General features: G+C 50.9%; 1 protein-coding gene across 5 annotated transcripts in view; it reads left to right on the top strand.

Moving 5' to 3' along the window:
* KDM4B (lysine demethylase 4B) overlaps positions 1-19,056 on the top strand; it is a 94,857-nt gene that overhangs the window by 21,764 nt on the left and 54,037 nt on the right. For all 5 annotated transcript variants that reach the window (XR_010990679.1, XR_010990680.1, XM_068165034.1 and 2 more), the window contains exon 6: positions 18,332-18,381. Coding sequence is in view for 3 of the 5 variants with exons in the window: in XM_068165034.1 (XP_068021135.1) it covers positions 18,332-18,381 (50 nt within the window). In the remaining 2 variants the exon portion in view is untranslated. The remainder of the gene's footprint in view (positions 1-18,331; positions 18,382-19,056) is intronic.

The raw sequence follows: 19,056 nt of genomic DNA on the forward strand, positions 1-19,056 counted from the left end.
GCAGGCCAGTGTCTTCTGTAGTGTGGTGTTCTCAGCCCCTCAGCACACAGGAGTTGGCTGCTCCGAGCTGTACGAGCAGCTGCCCTGAGGCTTGTGCTGGGGTCACGCGACTGTGGCTGCCTCTGACTGCTCCTTTCATGCCTGTGTGTTATCAGCTCTGCTGCTTGCTTTTTGTTCCCAGCCCAGAACAGAGAGTTATCTCTTTCAAAAAGTAGAAGCAAGAGCAGATTGGCTTGAAAAGAGAAGCTGGTGACAGGGTGGAAATAATGGATGCTCCCCAGACTCTCAAGTGAGCAAAAGGGGTTTGAGAGACCCCAGCTGCAGCACTGTGTCCAGCTCTGGGGCCCCCAGCGTGGGAGGGACATGGAACTGCTGAGGTGGGTCCAGAAGAGGCCATGATGATGGTTACAGGGATGGGGAACCTCCCCTGTGGGGACAGGCTGGGAGAGTTGGGGCTGTTCAGCCTGGAGAGGAGAAGGCTCCTGAATTCCTCTGAGAGGTTTCAGTAGTTGAAGAGTTCTTAGATTCAGAGAATGGGTTGGCTTGGAAGGGACTTTAGAGTAACCACCCAGTTCCAACCCCCTGCCATGGGCAGGGACACCTCACCAGCCCAGGTTGCTCAAGGCCTCATCCAAGCTGGCTTTGAACACCTCCAGAGAGGGGACACCCACAGCCTCCCTGGGCAGCCTGTTTCAGTGTCTCCCTACCCCATGCAGTGGTGAGACCCTGAGCCCAGGCACTGCTGCTTTGGCTGGCACAAAGAGGAGAAGTCAGAAAGTCCTCTTGTAAAGCAGCTCAGGTATTGCTGGTCAGAGCTCAAAGCAGGAAGGTGCTCTGCACCTGCTGGGCTTTTGGCTTGTTTGGTTCTTTGCTTTGCTTATTTTTGGCTTTCTATCTATATATAACTCCACTTCAGAAGGAGGGGTGGGTTTGAATGCAGCCATTCTGTGTTCAGCAACTCTTTCAAGTAGCCATTCCTGTGAAGCTTGCACTGTTGGGGGCAGATGAGGCTTTGGAGGCTGCATCACCTTTTGGTTTCCCCTTCAGCTGAGTTTTGCTGCCCAGCTGCCAGCGTGTGGCACACAACTCCATGTGCTGTGACAGGATGCCACTGCTGCTCTGTGCTGTGACAGGATGCCACTGCTGCTCTGGCAGGCCTCCTGCTCTGCCCTCCAGCATAAGGCAAGAGTATGCCACTTGCCTGGGTCGTTCCTTCCTTGTTCTTCTGTGTGACAGCTTCAGTTAATGATTTCTCAAGCTCTTCTGAGGACAAGCATTGGCTTCTGAGGAGTGAATCTGAATCCCCCTTAGAGCAGAGCTGGAACTCTCCAGGTACCTGAGAGTCGGCCCAGGCTCAGACTCCTGCCTGTCGCTGCAGTTGTCTCAGAGCTCAGCTGGGGGAGCTCTTGGCCTTCAGTGATGGAATTCCAGTGGTGCAGCCTGGCTCTGCTCAGAGTATGGCTCAAAACCTTCCTTCTGCTTTTCTGGCACCACCTCTGTGGAAATTTCCCAGCTTCCTTCATCCTTTTTATAGACTCTTTGCCTCTGACAGTGATCATCTTTGAATCACCTCGGGGAACAGCAGGAGTGTGGAGAGTTACAAAGTCTACCAGTTTGGGGTTGAGCTCTGAAGGAAGAGGCAGGGTTATTGTTTGCCTGTCAGAGCTGTTTGTGGAGTGAAATCAAGGACTTGGTGTATTGGTAGTATTCTGCCTCAGAATGGGCTGTGAAAAACCCTAACTTGATGTCTCTCATGAATTAGCTTTGGCTTTGTTAGGGTAGCATGAAGGAGTGGTGGAAGCCACCAGCTCTGTTGGTGAGAAGGGAATTGGGCCCATTGAGGTGGCCTCCCAGACCTCTTCAAGGGGCTTCTCCAAGAAGTGCTGCTGTTTGTTTGCTGTGCTGAAGGTAAAGCACCTTCTCAGAAGCTCTGGATGTGTTCAGACCCTGGGAAGCCGCCTCAGTGGACAGCTGAGGATGGAACCTTCCTCATGGGTCAGGGAGGGTAGTTACTGAGGTGTTTCACGTCTTCACTTTCTGCCTTTGGAGTTTTGGGTTATTCCCCTCTCAAACCAGGTGCTGTGGGAACTTGGGGCTGCAGTTTCATGCTGTGGGAACTTGGGGCTGCAGTTTCATGCTGTGGGAACTTGGGGCTGCAGTTGCCTGCCCGTGGCTCAACAACTGAAGATGGCTTCTTTGTACAACCTAATGAGCATCTGCTCGGCCATACGACTCCTTGATTAATGTGTGCCTCTGTCACTGCAGAGAGGTCCTGCTGCCAACACTTTCTTCTGCTGTGCCTTTCCATAAGCAGGGTGGAGCAGGCTGCAGCAGCCTGAGCTGTCCCCACAGAGCTGTGTCACCGGGGATGCGGCGCGGAGTGAAGCACTTGAGCAGTGAGGGGCCATCCAGTGATGAGGGAGAGGAAAGGGCTAATGCAGGACAGCTTTTCCCTGCTTCCAGGCTCATTAAGTGATTTATCCACACCTGGAGACTGCAGGGCATTTCCTTCTGAAGTTCTGTCTTGTTGTACCAAGAGCAAGCCCTGCTCTGTGTCTTCAGCCATGATGCTGCTGCAGGGATGTCCTTGCTGCCCCTGCCAGGGCACACTGGCCTCCTGTTGAAGGTGATCATAGAATGGCTTAGCTTGGAAGGGACCTCAGAGATCATCCAGCTCCAACCCCCTTGCCATGGGCAGGGACACCTCTTAAGTAGATTCAGCTGCTCAAGCCTCATCCAGCCTGGCCTTGAACTCCCCCAGGGAGGGAGCAGCCACAACCCCCCCTGAGCAGCCTGTTCCAGAGTCTCACTACCCTGCTGCTGAAGAACTTCCTAAGTCTAGCCCTCCTCTCCCTCAGCTTCAAACCATTTCCCCCTTGTCCTTGTGAAAAGTCCCTCTGCAGCCTTCCTGTAGGATCCCTTCAGGTATTGATCATCTGTTCCAATCCATCCCTTCTCAGGTGTATGCTTCTGGTGCCCACTGTAGCCACCCTGTTGTTGATTTTCACTGGAAAATCAAGCTGACAGGCTGAAGAGGTAGCAGGGAAGGTGTTTTGTAACTTCACCTTAAGCTTCTCAGGCAGGAGCTGCCACATTGAGTCTCTTGCTTGTTTCTCAAATGACAATAAAATGTCCTTCTGCCATTAGCAGTTTAATTACAGCCCTTTCACACTGCCTTCAGCTTTGCTCTGGTTTTTTTTTTCCCCCCAGAAGTTTGAATGTCTTTCATTTTGCAGCCCTGAATTAAACCTCCTGTGGTAGGAGTTTTTTAGTGTATCAGTTGTACATATTACATTTAATTACCTTCTACATTCATGGGCTGAGAGCTGAAATAGAGCAGATTGTCAAATGATGCCAACAGGGCTCTGGTTTTTGTAATGACAGCAGCAGCAAAGCTGAATGCCAAGCCTCATACCCCATGGTTATTAGGGCATTTTATTGAGGAGTGAATGCCTCTCAGCCCTGGCAGTTTCAAAAGGTTGTTTTTCAGGGAGCCAGAGGATGGGTTGGGGTGGGAGGAACCTTCTAGATCATCCAGTTCCAACCCTCCTGCCAGGGACAGGGGCACCTCTCCCTAGACCAGGTCATTCAAGGACTCATCCAGCCTGGCCTTGAACACTTCCAGGGCTGGAGCCTCCACAGCTTCTCTGAGCAACCAGTTCTAGTGCCTGACCACCCTCCTGGGGAAGAGTTTCTTCTAATGTCTCATCTAAATCAGGCTCCTTCCAGTCTGGAGCCATTGTCCCTTGGCCTGTCACTCCCTGACCTTAAACAAAGTCCTTTCTTAGCTCTCCTGTAGCTCCCTTTAACTACTTGCAGGCTGCTCTATGGTGTGTCCCTGGAGCCTTCTCTTCTCTGGGCTAAACCTTATCTGGCTTTCATAGCAGAGCTGCTCCAGCATCTTGAACCCCCTCCCTGAAGATGTGCAGTGCCCACCTGCAGGGCTTCCTGCAGTGGGGGAGTGCCAAAGGAAGCTTTGAGCATCCATGAGGTGAGCTCCATGGCTGCACTTCCCTGGTGTCATGTCTCTGTCTCCTTTTGTCAGCACACTAGCACCTGCCTGGCTGATGAAGTTCTTTCTCTCAGCTCTTCTGCTGTAGCAAGGCTGTGCAGTGCACCTCTCAGTGCTGTTGGGATGTTACTCTGCATCCTTCCTCTTGGAAGCTGCAGGTGCTAAAGCAGAGTGACACTGAGGAAGGTAATTGATTTTTCTAACGTGTCCCTGTTCCCTTATCATGATGGATGTTTAATCCCCTTTAATTAACACAGGGAGCCAGCTTTAGCTTTTAAGTTATATGGTCTCCTTTCCAAAACACTCCCTTGCTGCAAGTGGATCATGCCTAATCTGTTTGACTTTGCTATCACAAAGTACACTTTATGCCAGAGCAGCAGTTTAGGTGGAATTAAGGACAAATTACCAAAGGAACTTTAAAATAATATGATTAGTTGGAAGCCCTGCTCCTGCTCACACACAGTTACAGGGGGAAAAAGCCCAAACCACCCCACAGCACTTCTGGAATTCTCTCTTGGTAGCAGTCACAGCATGCCAGCTTGGAAGGGACCCCAAGGACCATCTGCTCCAACCTTCCTGGGTGATGGTGGAGTTGAAAGGAGCTGGCCCAGCACCCTGGCAAGCTGAGTCTGAAAGCTGCCCAGTGTGGGGCAATCCACTGCTGCCCCTGGGAGATGATTCCAGTCTCCAACTGCTTTCATGGGGAACAGTTTTCTTCTGGATTCCAGTGGGAATCTCCCCAGCAGTAACTTGTCCCCATCACCCCCTGTCTGTTCCTTGTTAAAGGCAGTCTCCAGCCTCCTGGCAGCTACTCTTTGTGTGCTGGAGCATGGTGAGAAGGTCTCCCCTAAGCCTTCTCTTCTCAAGGCTGCACACCCCCCTCTCTCTCAGCCTTTCCTCCTGTGGCAAAGTCTGAAGGCTGCTTGCCTGAGAGCACACATTGCTCCCTGAGATCTTTGTTGGTTCAAGCACTGTAACAGTTCTCTTTTGGCTCCTTCAGGGTATCCTGCAAGGCTCCCTGTGCAGGGTCAGGCTGTCTGTAGGAATGGAGGCAAACAACTCCACAGGAGGGCTTGCTTGTAACATCTACACTTCAATAAACTCTCAGGGTCTCTTACTGGGGCCACCTCACATTTTCCACCAGTTGTGATGGGGAGACAAAGCAAGATGTGATGGTTCCTCTGGGAGAGGGTTGTGGAGGGAGCCCTCTGTATCCTTGGCTAAAAGCAGATGCTGGAGCAGCTGCAGGTAGGAGAGTGCTGAAGCCCTCAGTGCTGCTGTTCTGTGGCACTGCTGGCTTAGGGAGATTTGCATCTGCCTTAGTCAGAGCTTGTCCTGTCCTCCCCTCAGGGTAGAAAATGTTAATCCCTGGAAAATTGTCTTGGAGGGAGAAAATGACCTAATTGTTGGACTCCACCTCAAAGTTCTTCTGCAGCCTAAGTGATTTTGTGATTCTGATACAGGCATGGAGCTTGAGTCTCTTCCAGCTTCCCTCCTCCTTCCTTTGCAGTGCAGGGTGCTGGGTCCTCATCCCCATTCCCATGTGGAATTCTGCACCATCCCTCTGCTGTAGCACTCTCACATATGCTGTGCTTTTCACCAGCTGGCTGTAATCTCGTTTAAAGCAGCTGGCTTTAAGGTTTGGTGCTGAGTGGTCTGGCAGCAGGGGGGAAGGGCACTTGTTCCTCACATCATTTATTGCCTTCTATCTATTAGATGCCCTTGGGGGGCAATTGCATGGGGCAGTTGAATTGCTGAATTGATCAGAAGTGATTATGAGTCTTGATTATTTGGATCTCAGTAACCCTTGCACCCTGGAGATCCTGGGAGTTCCTTCAAGCTGGATTAGCTGGACTCACACAGGCAGTTTGCCCCTGGGGGGAACTGAGGGCTGGAGTTGTTGCACTCTGACTTTCCACTTTGCTCCCTGCAGAGACTTTTGTGGTGGTTTGGTTTTTTTCATCCTAAGTTTTCCTGTTTCTTGGTGCTGGGGAATTCAGAGCAATGTTCTGCAGCCTTTCCTCCCTCAGCTCTGCATCAGCCTTCCACACCAAGTGTGGAAGTTGCTTTGCTCTTAAATATGTGCACACATTTGCTCTTTGTGTGTTCCACTCCTGACAGTAGAGATTTACAGGCTTGTTGGGGTGGAGTGGAGAAGAAAGGAGGGGCAGGGGAAGGCCATTTGGCCATGATGGGCTCCTTGCAGCTCACAAATTTCCTTCCTGCCTCTGCTATCCCTTGTAATCTGTTTTACAGCTCTGCAGTTTTGGATGGAGAAAGAAGAGAATTTATGGTGATGGTTGATTTATAGATTAACTGCAACACCATTTGCTCTCAGGCAGATTTGGCAAAGCAAGACCCTTTTCTGTTGATAAAAGGGATAGAGAAAGGAACAGAGATATTCATTAAAAGGAATAAAAGGAAAGGCAGATAATGGATGGCCTGGCAGAGCAGCTCCTCACTCTCCTACCTCTTTGAAAACCATGAGGTGAAAGCTTTGGGAGAGGCTTTCTGCACTGGGAACCTTTGCATGTTGATTTGCTGTGAGTTCCACAGGAGCTGTATTGAGATGCAGAGTTGCATCCCCCTGTAATTCCCTGATAAATGGGAGCAGTGCAGCAGTCAGTTATTAATGCAGCCTTTCAAGCTTCATGTACTGCAGTCATTAGTTAATCAATACAAAGCACACTCTGCTCCTGCTACTCAAAGAAGCCTTCCCCCCACCCTGGGGCTCCCCTCGGGTCTGGGGGGGGCCTTTGTCCTGGGGGTGGAGCTGTGGATGAGGGCTGGGGGTTGAAATCACCTCAGGAAGGGAAGGATGGTGGCTGGGTCTGTGTAACAAGGGCAAGGGCCTGGGGTGGGAACAGAGGCTGGATCATGAGCAGCCTGAGTGGTTTTGCTGTGGTGAAGTTCATCAAACCAAGCTGCATGCAGAGCTGTCATAGAATGGCTTGGGTTGGAAGGGACCTCAGGGGTCATCTATTCCAACCCCCTACCATGGGCAGGGACACCTCCCACCAGCCCAGCTTGCTCAAGGCCTCATCCAGCCTGGCCTTGAACACCTCCAGGAAGGAGGTATCCACAACCTCTCTGGACAACCTGTTCCAGGGTCTCCCCACCCTCACTGTCAAGAATTTCTTCCTAATCTCCAGTCCAAATCTGCCCTCCTCAAGCTTCACTCCATTGCCCCTTGTCCTGTCACATCAAGCCCTTGTCAGTAGTCCCTTGCTGAAATTCTGAACCCCTTGAGGTTGGGGTTGACCTGTGAGTTGTAGCCAGCCTAGCAAAGTGGGCATCCTTCCATCTGTGGTTCCTTTCTGTCCCTTTCCATGAGGATGGTGGATGGTGGCAATGCTGACCCCTGAGCACATCCTCATTTGCACAGCAGTGTCTTCAGGTGGCCTCCTGCTCTGCTGGCACAGCGTTTGATGCCTGCACTGCTGCTTCTGCAGCACCACTAATTCATCACAGCTCAGTAGTCCCAGTCTGGATTGAGAGAAGCTCATCTGTGAGCCAAGACAGCTCTTGCTGCAACTCATTCTTGCCTTTTGAAAGTGCCTGCTCAAAGCTCAGGCCTGATTTGAAATGAAGATCTGTGGAAGTCTGACAGGATCACAGATTGGTTTTAATAACAGAGCCTTTTGAACAGTGCTCTTTGCCACCCAGACAAGATGGGAGGGAGATGTGCTTCCATGCTTCACAGAACTCTTTCAGCCTGATCTGACTTGGGCCCTGTGGGAGAATGAGCTTGCAAATTCTGGCTTGGCATGGTGCTGAAAGCAGGGGCTGGAGAGAGCAGGAGGAAGCAGGAGTGGTACTGCAGAGCTTTGTCTTTATTCACATTTTGTTAACACGTTGGCAGAAATCAGCAGGGATTTTTTCTTTACTCAGCAGAGGAAATTGAGGTTGGGTGATGCCAAGTGCAGTACAAGTGTAGTCTAAAATAACAGAAGCCTATAGCAATGACTGCTTGAATAGCACTCTGTGTCCTCTGAGTGCTGGGCAGTCGTTAACCAGTTAATGTTCTAAGCCGTCTGCAGTCTGTGCTTCGCAGGCACCTTGTTTCTGACTGCCCAATCACCATGGCAAAGGGGAGCAAGGGAAGAAACAAAGAAAACTTTACAAACCCTGTCCCTGATCTCTATCAAATCTGAGCTCTACCACTTCTGCCTTTGATAAGTGAGTAGAGCACAGGCTCCAGCTTCAGAGTAGCAGCTGTACTCTGAACCACTGCAGCTTGATGGATGAGGAGCCCTGAACCCTTGGAATGGTTTTTCTTCTTCACAAACTCAGGCTGTGTGTGTGTGTGAAGGCAGCACAGCTCTGCACCTCTGGCACCAAGGCTTTCCTGATCCAAAAACCTCTCTCCTTACTGGTGAGTAGATTTCTTCTGTGTGCTGTAAGCAATTGCTTGTGGCTTTTAACAGGAGCACTGAGCAGGAGCTCCCTGGGCCTGTGCCCAGCGAGGGAGGCAGCTCTCTCAGGCCGGTAGGTACAAGGTAGGAACATCTGTGAGCTCCCCTGGTTGCCTCTCTCCTTCCTTGTTTCTTGAGTTGCAGTGAGCTGTTTCAGGGTTGGTTTTTAGTGTGTAAGACCTTTGGAGCATATTTTTTGCTTCATCTTTAGAATCATAGAAATCTGGGAGTTGAAGAGGTCTTTAAGAATGGGTTGTCCAGGGAGGTGGTTGGGGCCCTGTCCCTGGAGGTGTTTAAGCCCAGGCTGGATGAGGCTCTGGCCAGGCTGATCTAGTGTGGGGTGTCCCTGCCCATGGCAGGGGGGTTGGAACTGGATGATCCTTGTGGTCCCTTCCAACCCTGAATGATACTATGATACCATTAAGTCCAACCATTAATCCAACCCCACCATGGCCACTAAACCATGTCCCCAACTGCCATGGCCACAAGTTTCTTGAACACCTCCAGGGGTGGTGACTCCAGCACCTCCCTGGGCAGCCTGTGCCAATCCCTGACTACTCTTGTAGCAGGGAAATTTTTCCTCATCTCCAACCTAAACCCTCCCCTGGCCCCATTTCAGTCCATCACTTGATACCAGGGAGCACTGACTGCCAAAGCCAGCCAGTCATTAATAATCTGATTGCTAATTTGGGGAAATAAATCTGATGTGAACAGGTTCTTCAAAGCAAATACTGGAGGGAGGCAAGGCAATGAGCATGGCAGTCATTCATCTCTGTTGAATTGTACACTAATTACCTTCTTGGCCAAACTTGAATGGAGAGATGATTCCATCATGGTTTTGCCCAAAACACCTTTTCTTAGCAGCCCTCTTTTGCTGCTCATTCAGAAGCAGAGCCATGGCTCTGTGGAAAGAGAGGCACTGCAGTGTGGCTGGAGTTTAGTCTTTGTGCTGGCATTTGTGGCTGTAGAGCTGACTGGCCTGGTGCAGTGAGAGGCTTTCCAGGGGCAGAGAGTTGTTGGTTTGAAATTCTCTGCTCTGAAAGAGGAATTCCAAAATTGCAGTTGAGCTCTGGGGAAAGGAATAAAACAAATCTCTTTTGGTAAGTCATTGAGTTTTGGGTTGGTGAAACACTGGCAGGAGGTGGTTGTGTGAATCCTGTAGTGGTGAGTTCAGGTCATAGAATGGAAGGGGTTGGAAGGGACCTCTGGAGGTCATCGAGTCCAGCCAGACCCAGCCAGAGCAGGGTCACCCAGGAGCACTTCCAGGTGGGGCTTGAAAGTCTCCAGAGGAGACTCCCCAACCTCTCTGGGCAGCCTGCTCCAGGGCTCCAGCACCTTGAAGTGGAAAAGTTTTCCCTTCTGTTCTGCAGCCATTGCCCCTTGGCCTGACCTTGGACATCCCTGAGCAGAGCCTGGCTCTGTCCTCCCAACACTGCCCTGCACGTCTTTATACACATGGATGAGGGCACCCCTCAGGCTCCTCTGCTCCAAGCTAAAGACCCCCAGCCCCCTCAGCCTGTCCACAAGAGAGTCAGTAGGTTTCACTCTATCCTTATCTGTGTGGATTTGATCCCAGCCCCAGAAGGAGCTGAGATACTTGGCTTAGCATTACTGGAAAACACATGGAGACTTTGCAACTGCACAAAGGTGAGTTTGGCAGGGGAGGGAGGAGAGGCAGTTTCTCATCTGCCTGATTGTCCTGCTACTAGCAGAGCTGTTTGCTGCTTCTTCAGGCCGTGCTTGGCAGTGGGATTGAGAATTAGGCAGCTCTGTGCATGGAGAAGAGATCATATCCAGGGAAGGAGGCCTGTGGGGTCAGTGCTGGCAATGCTTACTCTTACCCAGCCCCTTCCCAGACAGGTTTTGTCCTCCTTTTCTTCCTGTGCTGGTTCTCAGAGGGTTGTGTTTAAGCAGCTGTCTGCAGAGCTGGTTTTTTCTGCAGGCTTTAGCAGACAGGTTGATTTGGTGTGTTTGTGTGCTTGTAATCTTCTTCTGTCATTACCTATTTACTCCTTATTATGGCTTTTGGAGCAGATACTCCCCAGCCTCTGTGTTTATCTTCCTCCCTGCCTGTATTTCAATAAAAATGTCATTATTTGAAATCATTGACACTGCTGGTTAAAGATCCTGAATTCCATCATCCATTGTCCTGTGGAGTGATCCATTAGAGATAAAATGCAGGCACTCGATAAAGGCTCTTCCCGGGGAACAAGGAGCTCTCCATCCATCTGTGATCTTGTCTCCACCGCACCTCTCTGCATTCTTCATGGGAAGCAGCCACGGGGGAAGGGGGCTGAGGAAAGCTGGAGAGTTTCCTTCCCCAAGTGTGATCCTGGGAAGGGAAACTGGATACTCAGAGCGAGCTCACCTGGGGGGTGGCCTCAGGTATTGATGAGGAGAGGAAGAGTGGGAGCTGACTGCTGGCTTTTGAACAAAGTGGGAGGGAGAGGGGGAAGAAGGGAGGTTAAAGATGGAGGAAAGGAAAGGTGAGGAAAAGAGAGGTGACCACAAAAGGGAGGGAGATGGCAGTGCTGTTGACAGAGGAGCAATCCACTCCTGTTGAAATGCCTTTTCTTTTTGTCCCAGAGTCTGCAAAGCAGCTTCAAAGCACCAGGGAGAAAGCAGCTCCTGCTGCTCTGAGCTGGGCTGTGGCACTGCTGGGAGGTGGAGATGGTTCTGTGCAGTGTTCCAAGTGTTTTACCTCCCAGGAAAAAAAAGCCAGGAGCTGAACTTTGCAAATGAGGGACTACCCTGTGTGTAGTGGTGGTTCTTAATGGCTTCAAGTGGGTGATAAATATTCCTAATAGACTCAGGGATGTTCTTGGGAGGCATTGCTGCTGTCACAGGGGCTAAAGATGTTGAAGGTCAGGGTTCAGATGGTGCCTTTATGGACACACTTTGTCTCCCAGAGATTGAAATAATAGCTTCTTATTCTGCCTGCCACGACTCCAGAGCAGGTTGGCATTTCAGCTTTCCAAGGGTCAGTATTCTTGGCACAAGTAAATCTGCTTTGAAGACAGATAACTAACCCCCAGCTTGACACAGGGGCTTAGGCATTTGAGATGTGCTGGTTCCCTTTTTGTTTCTGTTCCTCATTTCAGTCATGATGGCTGTTAAACTGTGTGGGGCCTGCTTGGCCAGACCTTGTGCAGGCACTGTGAAATTAACTTTCTTACCTTCTCACATGAATTGGCCTGAAGTGACATTTCCAAAGCCTTGTGCCTGAGCCTCCTGCCCACGGTGCCTGGCCTGCAGCAGGAGAATGGTGCAGGAGGTGGCATCATCTAAGCACTGCTTAATTGCTCTGTGTTGGTGCAAGGGGAGGCTGAGGTGTAATGAGGTGGGGAGGTGAGGTGGTGTAGCTCTCAAAAGCTCTCTCTCTGTATGGTGACTTCTAGGGAGGTGGAATCTCCTTCTCTTAGGGACTTTCAAGGCCCATCTGGATGTGTTCCTGGGTGATCCTGCTTTGGCAGGGGGAGTTGCACTCCATGATCTCTGAAGGTCCCTTCCGACCCCCACTGTTCTATGAGTCTACAACTGTAGCAGGAAGAGGTCTTGGAAGCTTTGGGGGGAGGTTGAACTGAGGGACAAGGATGGTCTGGTCCTCTGCCAAAACTTGGGAGAGCTTCAGGTGAGAACCTCAGCAGGGAGGGAGGAGGGAGGAGGGAATGAGTGGAGCAGTTGCCCAGCAGAGAGGAAGGAGGGAGGAGGCCATGAGTGGAACAGTTCCCCAGTAGAGAGGAAGGAGAGAGGAGGGAATGAGTGGAGCAGTTGCCCAGCGGAGAGGAAGGAGGGAGGAGGGAATGAGTGGAACAGTTGCCCAGCAGAGAAGAAGGAGGGAGGGGGGAATGAGTGGAACAGTTGCCCAGCAGAGAGGAAGGAGGGAGGAGGCCATGAGTGGAACAGTTCCCCAGTAGAGAGGAAGGAGAGAGGAGGGAATGAGTGGAACAGTTCCCCAGCAGAGAGGAAGGAGGGAGGAGGCCATGAGCGGAGCAGTTGCCCAGCGGAGAGGAAGGAGGGAGGAGGGAATGAGTGGAACAGTTCCCCAGCAGAGAGGAAGGAGGGAGGAGGGAATGAGTGGAACAGTTCCCCAGTAGAGAGGAAGGAGAGAGGAGGGAATGAGTGGAGCAGTTGCCCAGCGGAGAGGAAGGAGGGAGGAGGCCATGAGCGGAGCAGTTGCCCAGCGGAGAGGAAGGAGGGAGGAGGGAATGAGTGGAACAGTTCCCCAGCAGAGAGGAAGGAGGGAGGAGGGAATGAGTGGAACAGTTCCCCAGTAGAGAGGAAGGAGGGAGGAGGGAATGAGTGGAACAGTTCCCCAGTAGAGAGGAAGGAGAGAGGAGGGAATGAGTGGAGCAGTTGCCCAGCAGAGAGGAAGGAGGGAGGAGGGAATGAGTGGAGCAGTTGCCCAGCGGAGAGGAAGGAGGGAGGAGGCCATGAGCGGAGCAGTTGCCCAGCGGAGAGGGGCCTGAGCAGGCTGAGGATCAGCTTTGTTATGGCTAAAGTTCTAACAGGTTTCAGTGGCCAGGAAGAAGGCAGAATTGAATTGCAGCCCTTTGAAGAAGCAGCAGTGAGGACAGAAGCTGAGCTGGACTGGAAGGTCCCAGAAGAGCACCTGAGGCAGTCACTCCCTCCTCTGTCAGCCTTTAATGGCTTCCAAACTGGTCCTTGTCCCCCAGCATGGTCTGTCTGCTCCTCTTTTTTCCCCACTGACACACTCATTTAATCCTTAACTCACAAGACATTTGCTTATTTATTTTCATTGTTCCTGATAATAATTCTAAGCCATTAGAGGGGAAAATTGTATTCAAAAATGCTGTTTCACACTTTATTTGTTTGATGATTTAGAGGGATAGAAAATAGCACATTTGCTGGCTTTTATAGGCTGATAATTATCTGCATCCATCAAACCATTCCAGGGGAATAAACAAAACACCAAGAAAATTACACTATTAATGACATCCTTTATGGCAAATGGGAAGGATCTTTTGTGCTGGGGATAAAAAGGGGACTGTCCACTTCAACTTAATGGGAACAAAAGGAAACTGCTGCTGGGGGGAAAGGGTTGGCCGACACAGTTCCCCCCTGCTCTACTCTGCTCTGCTGAGACCTCACCTTTAATACTGCAGCCAGTTCTGGGATCCCCAGCAGAAGGAGGACACACAGCTGCTGGGGTGAGGCCAGAGGAGGCCACAAAGATGATCCAAGGGCTGGAGCAGCTCTGCTGTGAAGACAGGTTGAGGGAGCTGGGGGTGTGCAGCCTGGAGAGAAGACTCCAGGGAGACCTTAGAGCTGCCTTCCAACTTAGAATAGAATAAACCAGGTTGGAAGGGACCTTCAAGATCATTGTGTCCAACCCATCAACCAATCCAACCCACCTAAACAGCTAACCCATGGCACCAAGTACCCCATCAAGTCTCCTCCTGGACACCTCCAAACCTCCAACAGCTTCTGCTGCTCTCTGCTGCCGGCACAGGGAGCCTGGCCTGCCAGGATGGCTTTGGATGTGGGGAAAGGAATTGAGTTGGAGGTGCCCAGGACCCTTCTCTCCAGTGAGAAGTGCCAAAGAAAGCCTGAGTGACCTCACCCTTCCCCATCCCCTTTGCCCTCCAATAGCTGAAGGGATCCCACAGGAAGGCTGCAGAGGGACTTCTCCTGAGGGTGTCTAGAGCCAGGCCAAGGGGGAATGGTTTGAAGCCATTAGGGAGAGCAGGGTTGGACTGGAGCTCAGGAAGAAATTCTGCAGTATGATGGTGGTGAGGCTCTGGAACAGGTTGACACAGGGAGGTTGTGGATGCCTCCTGCCTGGAGGTGTTCAAGGCCAGGTTGAGAGGTGTCCCTGTCCATGGCAGGCAGTAGATAGAGCAGGTGAATTGATAGACTAGATGGAGTAGATTGGAGTAGATTGGAGTTGATGATCTCTAAGGTCCCTTCCCAACCCATTCTATGGTTTGTAGCTCTGGGGCAGATACCTTCTGGCCCTGTGACCCTGATGTCTGATAATTGCAGTCAGAAGCAGTTTTGCAAGAACTCAGCACATGGAAGCAGGGATCAGAAGTCCTGGATAGAGGTTTTGGGGAGAGCAGCCTGGCAGCTGAAAGCCTTTCAGGTAGAACAGCAAGTTCTGTATGTGCAGAAGTGCTCCTTGGTACATTTCAGGGCCCTTCTGTGGCTGTGGTGGGAAGAGCAGGACAAGGTAATTTCAGAGGATCAGTTTATTGCTTTCAGCTTGTTGACTTCAGGGTAAGATGACATTTGAGTTGTGTAGCTGTAACTTCTTCTTTTTATTTTGTTTTATCTTGAGGTATTTTCTGCTCCCCCTCTCAGTAAATCTTGTGCTGCCTGGCACAGCAGCCAGGCATTATTCATGCTGTAATCCCACAAATTGCTGACTGGCAGCTTTGCAGGTTAAGCTTGGCCCTTTGTCTCGGTCAGCCCCTGCAAGGCTGACCCTTGGAAGTGCATTCTCAAGGCATTAGTCTCTGGGTTTGTTTGCAAGCCCAGTTTCTTGGAAGTTTGATATATCTTCAAGCAGTTGCTGGCTTAGCACTATTTATGTAGCCTTCGCTTTGACTGGGGGGCAGCAGGGACAGATTCTGCTCTTGAAGCAGTGGCTCAAGGTCAGCTCTTCCAGCCCCATTGTGTTTCCTGTTGGCAGCTGCAGATGGATTTCATCCTTTCTGAAGCAGAAGCAGTCTATAAAAAGATGGTTCCTCAGAAGGGCTCTTCAAATATTTATGCAGCCACCATCACTTCTCTTTAGTTTCGCTTGTTTGGGGCAATGGAAGATCCTTGCTCCCTCCTTGCTGTGGTTAAAAGGAAGTGTCTGCTCCAGGCTGGATCAGTTAGTCCTGCTCCACGCCTCATTTGGTGTTCCCCAGGCAGAGGGAGGTTATGAAACTGCTGCTGTCCCCAGGGGGGAAGCACTGGGCAGCTGGCAGCCCTGCCACAGCCCAGGTTGTGCCTGCTGCAGTTTAGTTCAGCCACTTGGTGCCAGTGGCATTTTCCTGGGCTTTAGGCTCTTTTCTTCTCTCTCCTTGTCTCTGTGCAATGCATTTGTGCTGTGATCTGAACAGGGCAGAGAAGGGAAGCAGCTTTACAGGGGGGTTGGTTCCCTGTGTCATGTTTTTTGGGTAGGATAGGGGCTTGGGGTGTTTTTCTGGAGCAAACCCACTGCATTTAGTGCTGGGGCTGTGGTACTAAAGGAAAAGAACCAACTGTTTGGGGGCAAAAGAAGTCTTGTCCAGCATTCCAAGTCCTGCAGATAGAAAAGGAAGTTCTTGGATGTGCTTTACAGTGCATAGCCTTGTTGGTTGTCTCTGGAGTTGAAGATGTTTCTCTGCTGCTCTAAGCTCCAGCCTGTGGGTGCAAGAAGGGTGGTAGCAAACCCTGCTCACCATCAGCATTGGAGCAGTTTCATGGGCAGGGACACTTCCCACCAGCCCAGGTTGCTCAAGGCCTCATCCAACCTGGTCTTGAACACCTCCAGAGAGGAGGCAGCCACAACCTCTCTGGGCACCCTGCTGCACTGTCTCACCACCCTCACTGGCAAGAATTTTGTCCTGATCTCCAGTCTCAATCTCCCTTCTTCCAGCTCAGAGTCATTGCTCCTTGTCCTGTCACTACAAGGCCTTGTCAAAAGTCCCTCCCCAGCTCTCCAGCAGCCCCCTTCAGTTACTGGAAGGCTGCTCTAAGGTCTCTCCAGACCCTTCTCTTCTCCAGGCTGAACAGCCCCAATTCTTTCAGCCTGTCGCCATGGGGGAGGTTCTCCAGCCCTCTGATCATCTTTGTGGCCTCCTCTGGATCTGCTCCAGCAGGTCCATGTCCCATTTGTGCTGGGGGTCTTGTAGCTGGACACAGCACTGCAGGTGGGGCCTTAGGAGAGCAGAGGGGCAGGATCCCGTCTGCTGAGCTGCTGGCCACGCTGCTTTGTTGGTGACAGCTCCCTGTGTCCAGGATTTTGGTCCCCAGCAAGCTCCTGGCTGGTTTGCATCATGAAAGCAGGAGGCTGGCACCATAAGGTCATAGAGGAAGGCCAGCCCCTGGTGGATGTTAGGTGCTCAGTAACAGAATTCCTTTGACTGCAGCCATTGCCAAGCCTTCCCTGGCTCCTCCATTCTGAGGCCACTTTGTAATCAATCATTTCGTGTCTCGCCTGCGCTAGCTGCCTCAGTCTCTGCACTGCTCACAGGAGTCTTCTGTTTCCCATTCTGGTCTGAAACAGCAGCCCAAATGCTTGCTTTGTGGCCTATCTGTATGTAAATCAGTCAGATTTGTGACTGTGACTTCAAGGAGATTTGAAGCTGCTTTTAAATCTCTTCTGCAGTTAGCGTTTGGAATTCCAGAGCCTTGAAGGCGGAAGGCTGGGAGAGGTTCTGCCTCCTAAAGCCCGGCCCAGACAAAGTTAATTCCTCAAGCTGGAGCCAGCTCTTGCCCAGAGGCAGTTCTGTGGTGGGCTCTTCTGATTTCTCTGTTATTCCATCTGGTTCTTTCCCCCCCTCCCCTTCTTTTCTAAGCTGGAAATTCCTCCTCTCTTGCTTGGTTGCTATCCAAGCAAGTCCTTTTGCCTCCTGTCTCCACGGACCCTTCTCTAAAGCTCTTGCTTGGCTTTTTGCAGCCTGCAGTTTCAGATAACACAATAACCATGTTCCAATGGATTAAACTTTTAACATCCTCAAGATTCAATTAATCTTATCTTTACAACTCCCAATTACAGGCACTAATTAAGTGAAGGTTGCATTGTAGACTGGGGATATTACATTAATCAGCAGCAGCCCTTGTAGCCATAAATTAGTTCTTTCCCAATCCTTGCAGCATTTTTTCCCAGAAGGAATGGAATGTCTCATTTCCCTGTTTTAAGGGACATTAATCCCACAAAGGAGCTTTGGATCTGGATTAGTTTTATCACATTTATGTAAGTGATGAATGGGCTTTGTACCACTGAAAGCTCCTTGCTTTGTCCCAGACAAATGAAATTGAATTGGTTGATAATTGTGCAATTGGAGGCACTGTCAAACTTTGGGCAGAGGACGGTTGGGAGTCCACTGCTGTGTTTAGTTTGCAAGATCAGGGGCTGCACAGTGGTTTCCCCCTTCCATTTTGTTTTGTGGGTTGGGGTTTGGGGTGTTTTTTTTTTTAAGCCATCAGCTTAAAACAAGAGGACACAGTCTCAAGCTGTGCCAAGGAAGGTTTGGGCTGGATAGTAGGAAGAAATTCTTCCCAGAAAGAGATCTTTGCCATTGGAATGTGCTGCCCAGGGAGGTGGTGGATTCATCATCCCTGGAAGTGTTTAAAACCAGACTGGATGAGGCCCTGGGTGCCATGGTTTGGTTGATTAGATGGTATTGGGTGAGAGGTTGGACTTGATGATCTCAGAGGTCTTTTCCAACCTGGTTAACTCTGTGATTCTGTGAAAACCTAAATCTTGAGCTAACCTAAGGTTGGTTTCTGTCCTTTGTTACCCCCTTGAACCTGCCAGGCTGTAACAGGTAAGTCCTGGGTGGTGCAAAAGCAATCTGGGATGTGATTCCTCTCTGCTTCTCCTTACATTGGAGAGAGACTCTGGAATCATAGAGTGGGCTGGGCTGGAAGGGACCTCCAAAGGTCATCCAGTCCAACCTTTCTGCAGTCATCAGGGACATCCTCCACTGGATCAGGTTGCTTCATCAAGCCTCACCTTGAATATCTCCAGGGATGGGGCCTCAACCACCTCCCTGGGCAACCTGTTGCAGTGTTCCACCACCCTCACAGTAAAGAACTTGTTCCTAACATCCAATCTGAGTCCATTTGCCCTCATCCTAGAGGTACAAGCCCTTGTCAGAAGTCTGTTTCTGGGCTGTTTTTCCTTCCCCTGTTTCCCAAGCTAAGTTGGTTGCTGGGGTTTACTTCTGTGTTCCCTCTCTCCTAGGTATGCCATACCTCCAGAGCACGGCAAGAGGCTGGAACGCCTGGCAAAAGGTGAGCTTTGCTTCCTCCTCCCTCTGGGCAAAGACATGGCTGGGATCCTGGGGGTGAGGGGAATCCTGCTCTTGGTTTGAGACAGGTTGATAAAGACTGGGCAGTGAACTGGCTGGTAGGACTCAGTCTTGGCCAGAAGCTGTTTGGTGAACCTCCTGCACTGCTGCAACAGCTCTGGAGTCAGAAACTTCATCAGGGAGTTAGCATAGAAGCACAGAAGGGGTTGGGTTGGGAGGGACCTTCAAGATAGGGAAATAAAGGTGGGGGGGGAGAGGAAAGGAGGAAAATGAAGTGGGGGGAAGGGGTAAGGAAGGAAAGTAAAGGGGAACTAAAGGGGCAAAGAAGGGGAATAAAGGCAAAAGAAGGAAAGCAGAACCAGCTCAAGCTGTGCTAAACTTCCACCACCCCTCACCAGGCTGGCTGTGCAGTTTTGGCCTTCCAAGGCTCCAGCTCAGCTGCCTGTGAACACACCTCAGGGGTGACTTCTTGCCCAACTACCTGCCAAGGCCAGCAGTGAGCACCTGCCCAGCACAAGCAGCAGAGCCAGGCACTGCTGTCCTGCCCTTAGCATTTCCACTCCTTTCCAGTTAGCAGCCCTGGGAGCTCCAGGGCGGAGGTGTGACTGCAGAAGTGTCTGGTTTCCACTTTGTTGGTGTTGTGTTTGCTTTTGGTGAT

Source organism: Melanerpes formicivorus, unplaced genomic scaffold (genome assembly GCF_026170545.1).
Source record: "Melanerpes formicivorus ecotype bairdi unplaced genomic scaffold, bMelFor1.0.p_v2 SCAF_83, whole genome shotgun sequence".
Taxonomy (NCBI): domain Eukaryota; kingdom Metazoa; phylum Chordata; class Aves; order Piciformes; family Picidae; genus Melanerpes; species Melanerpes formicivorus.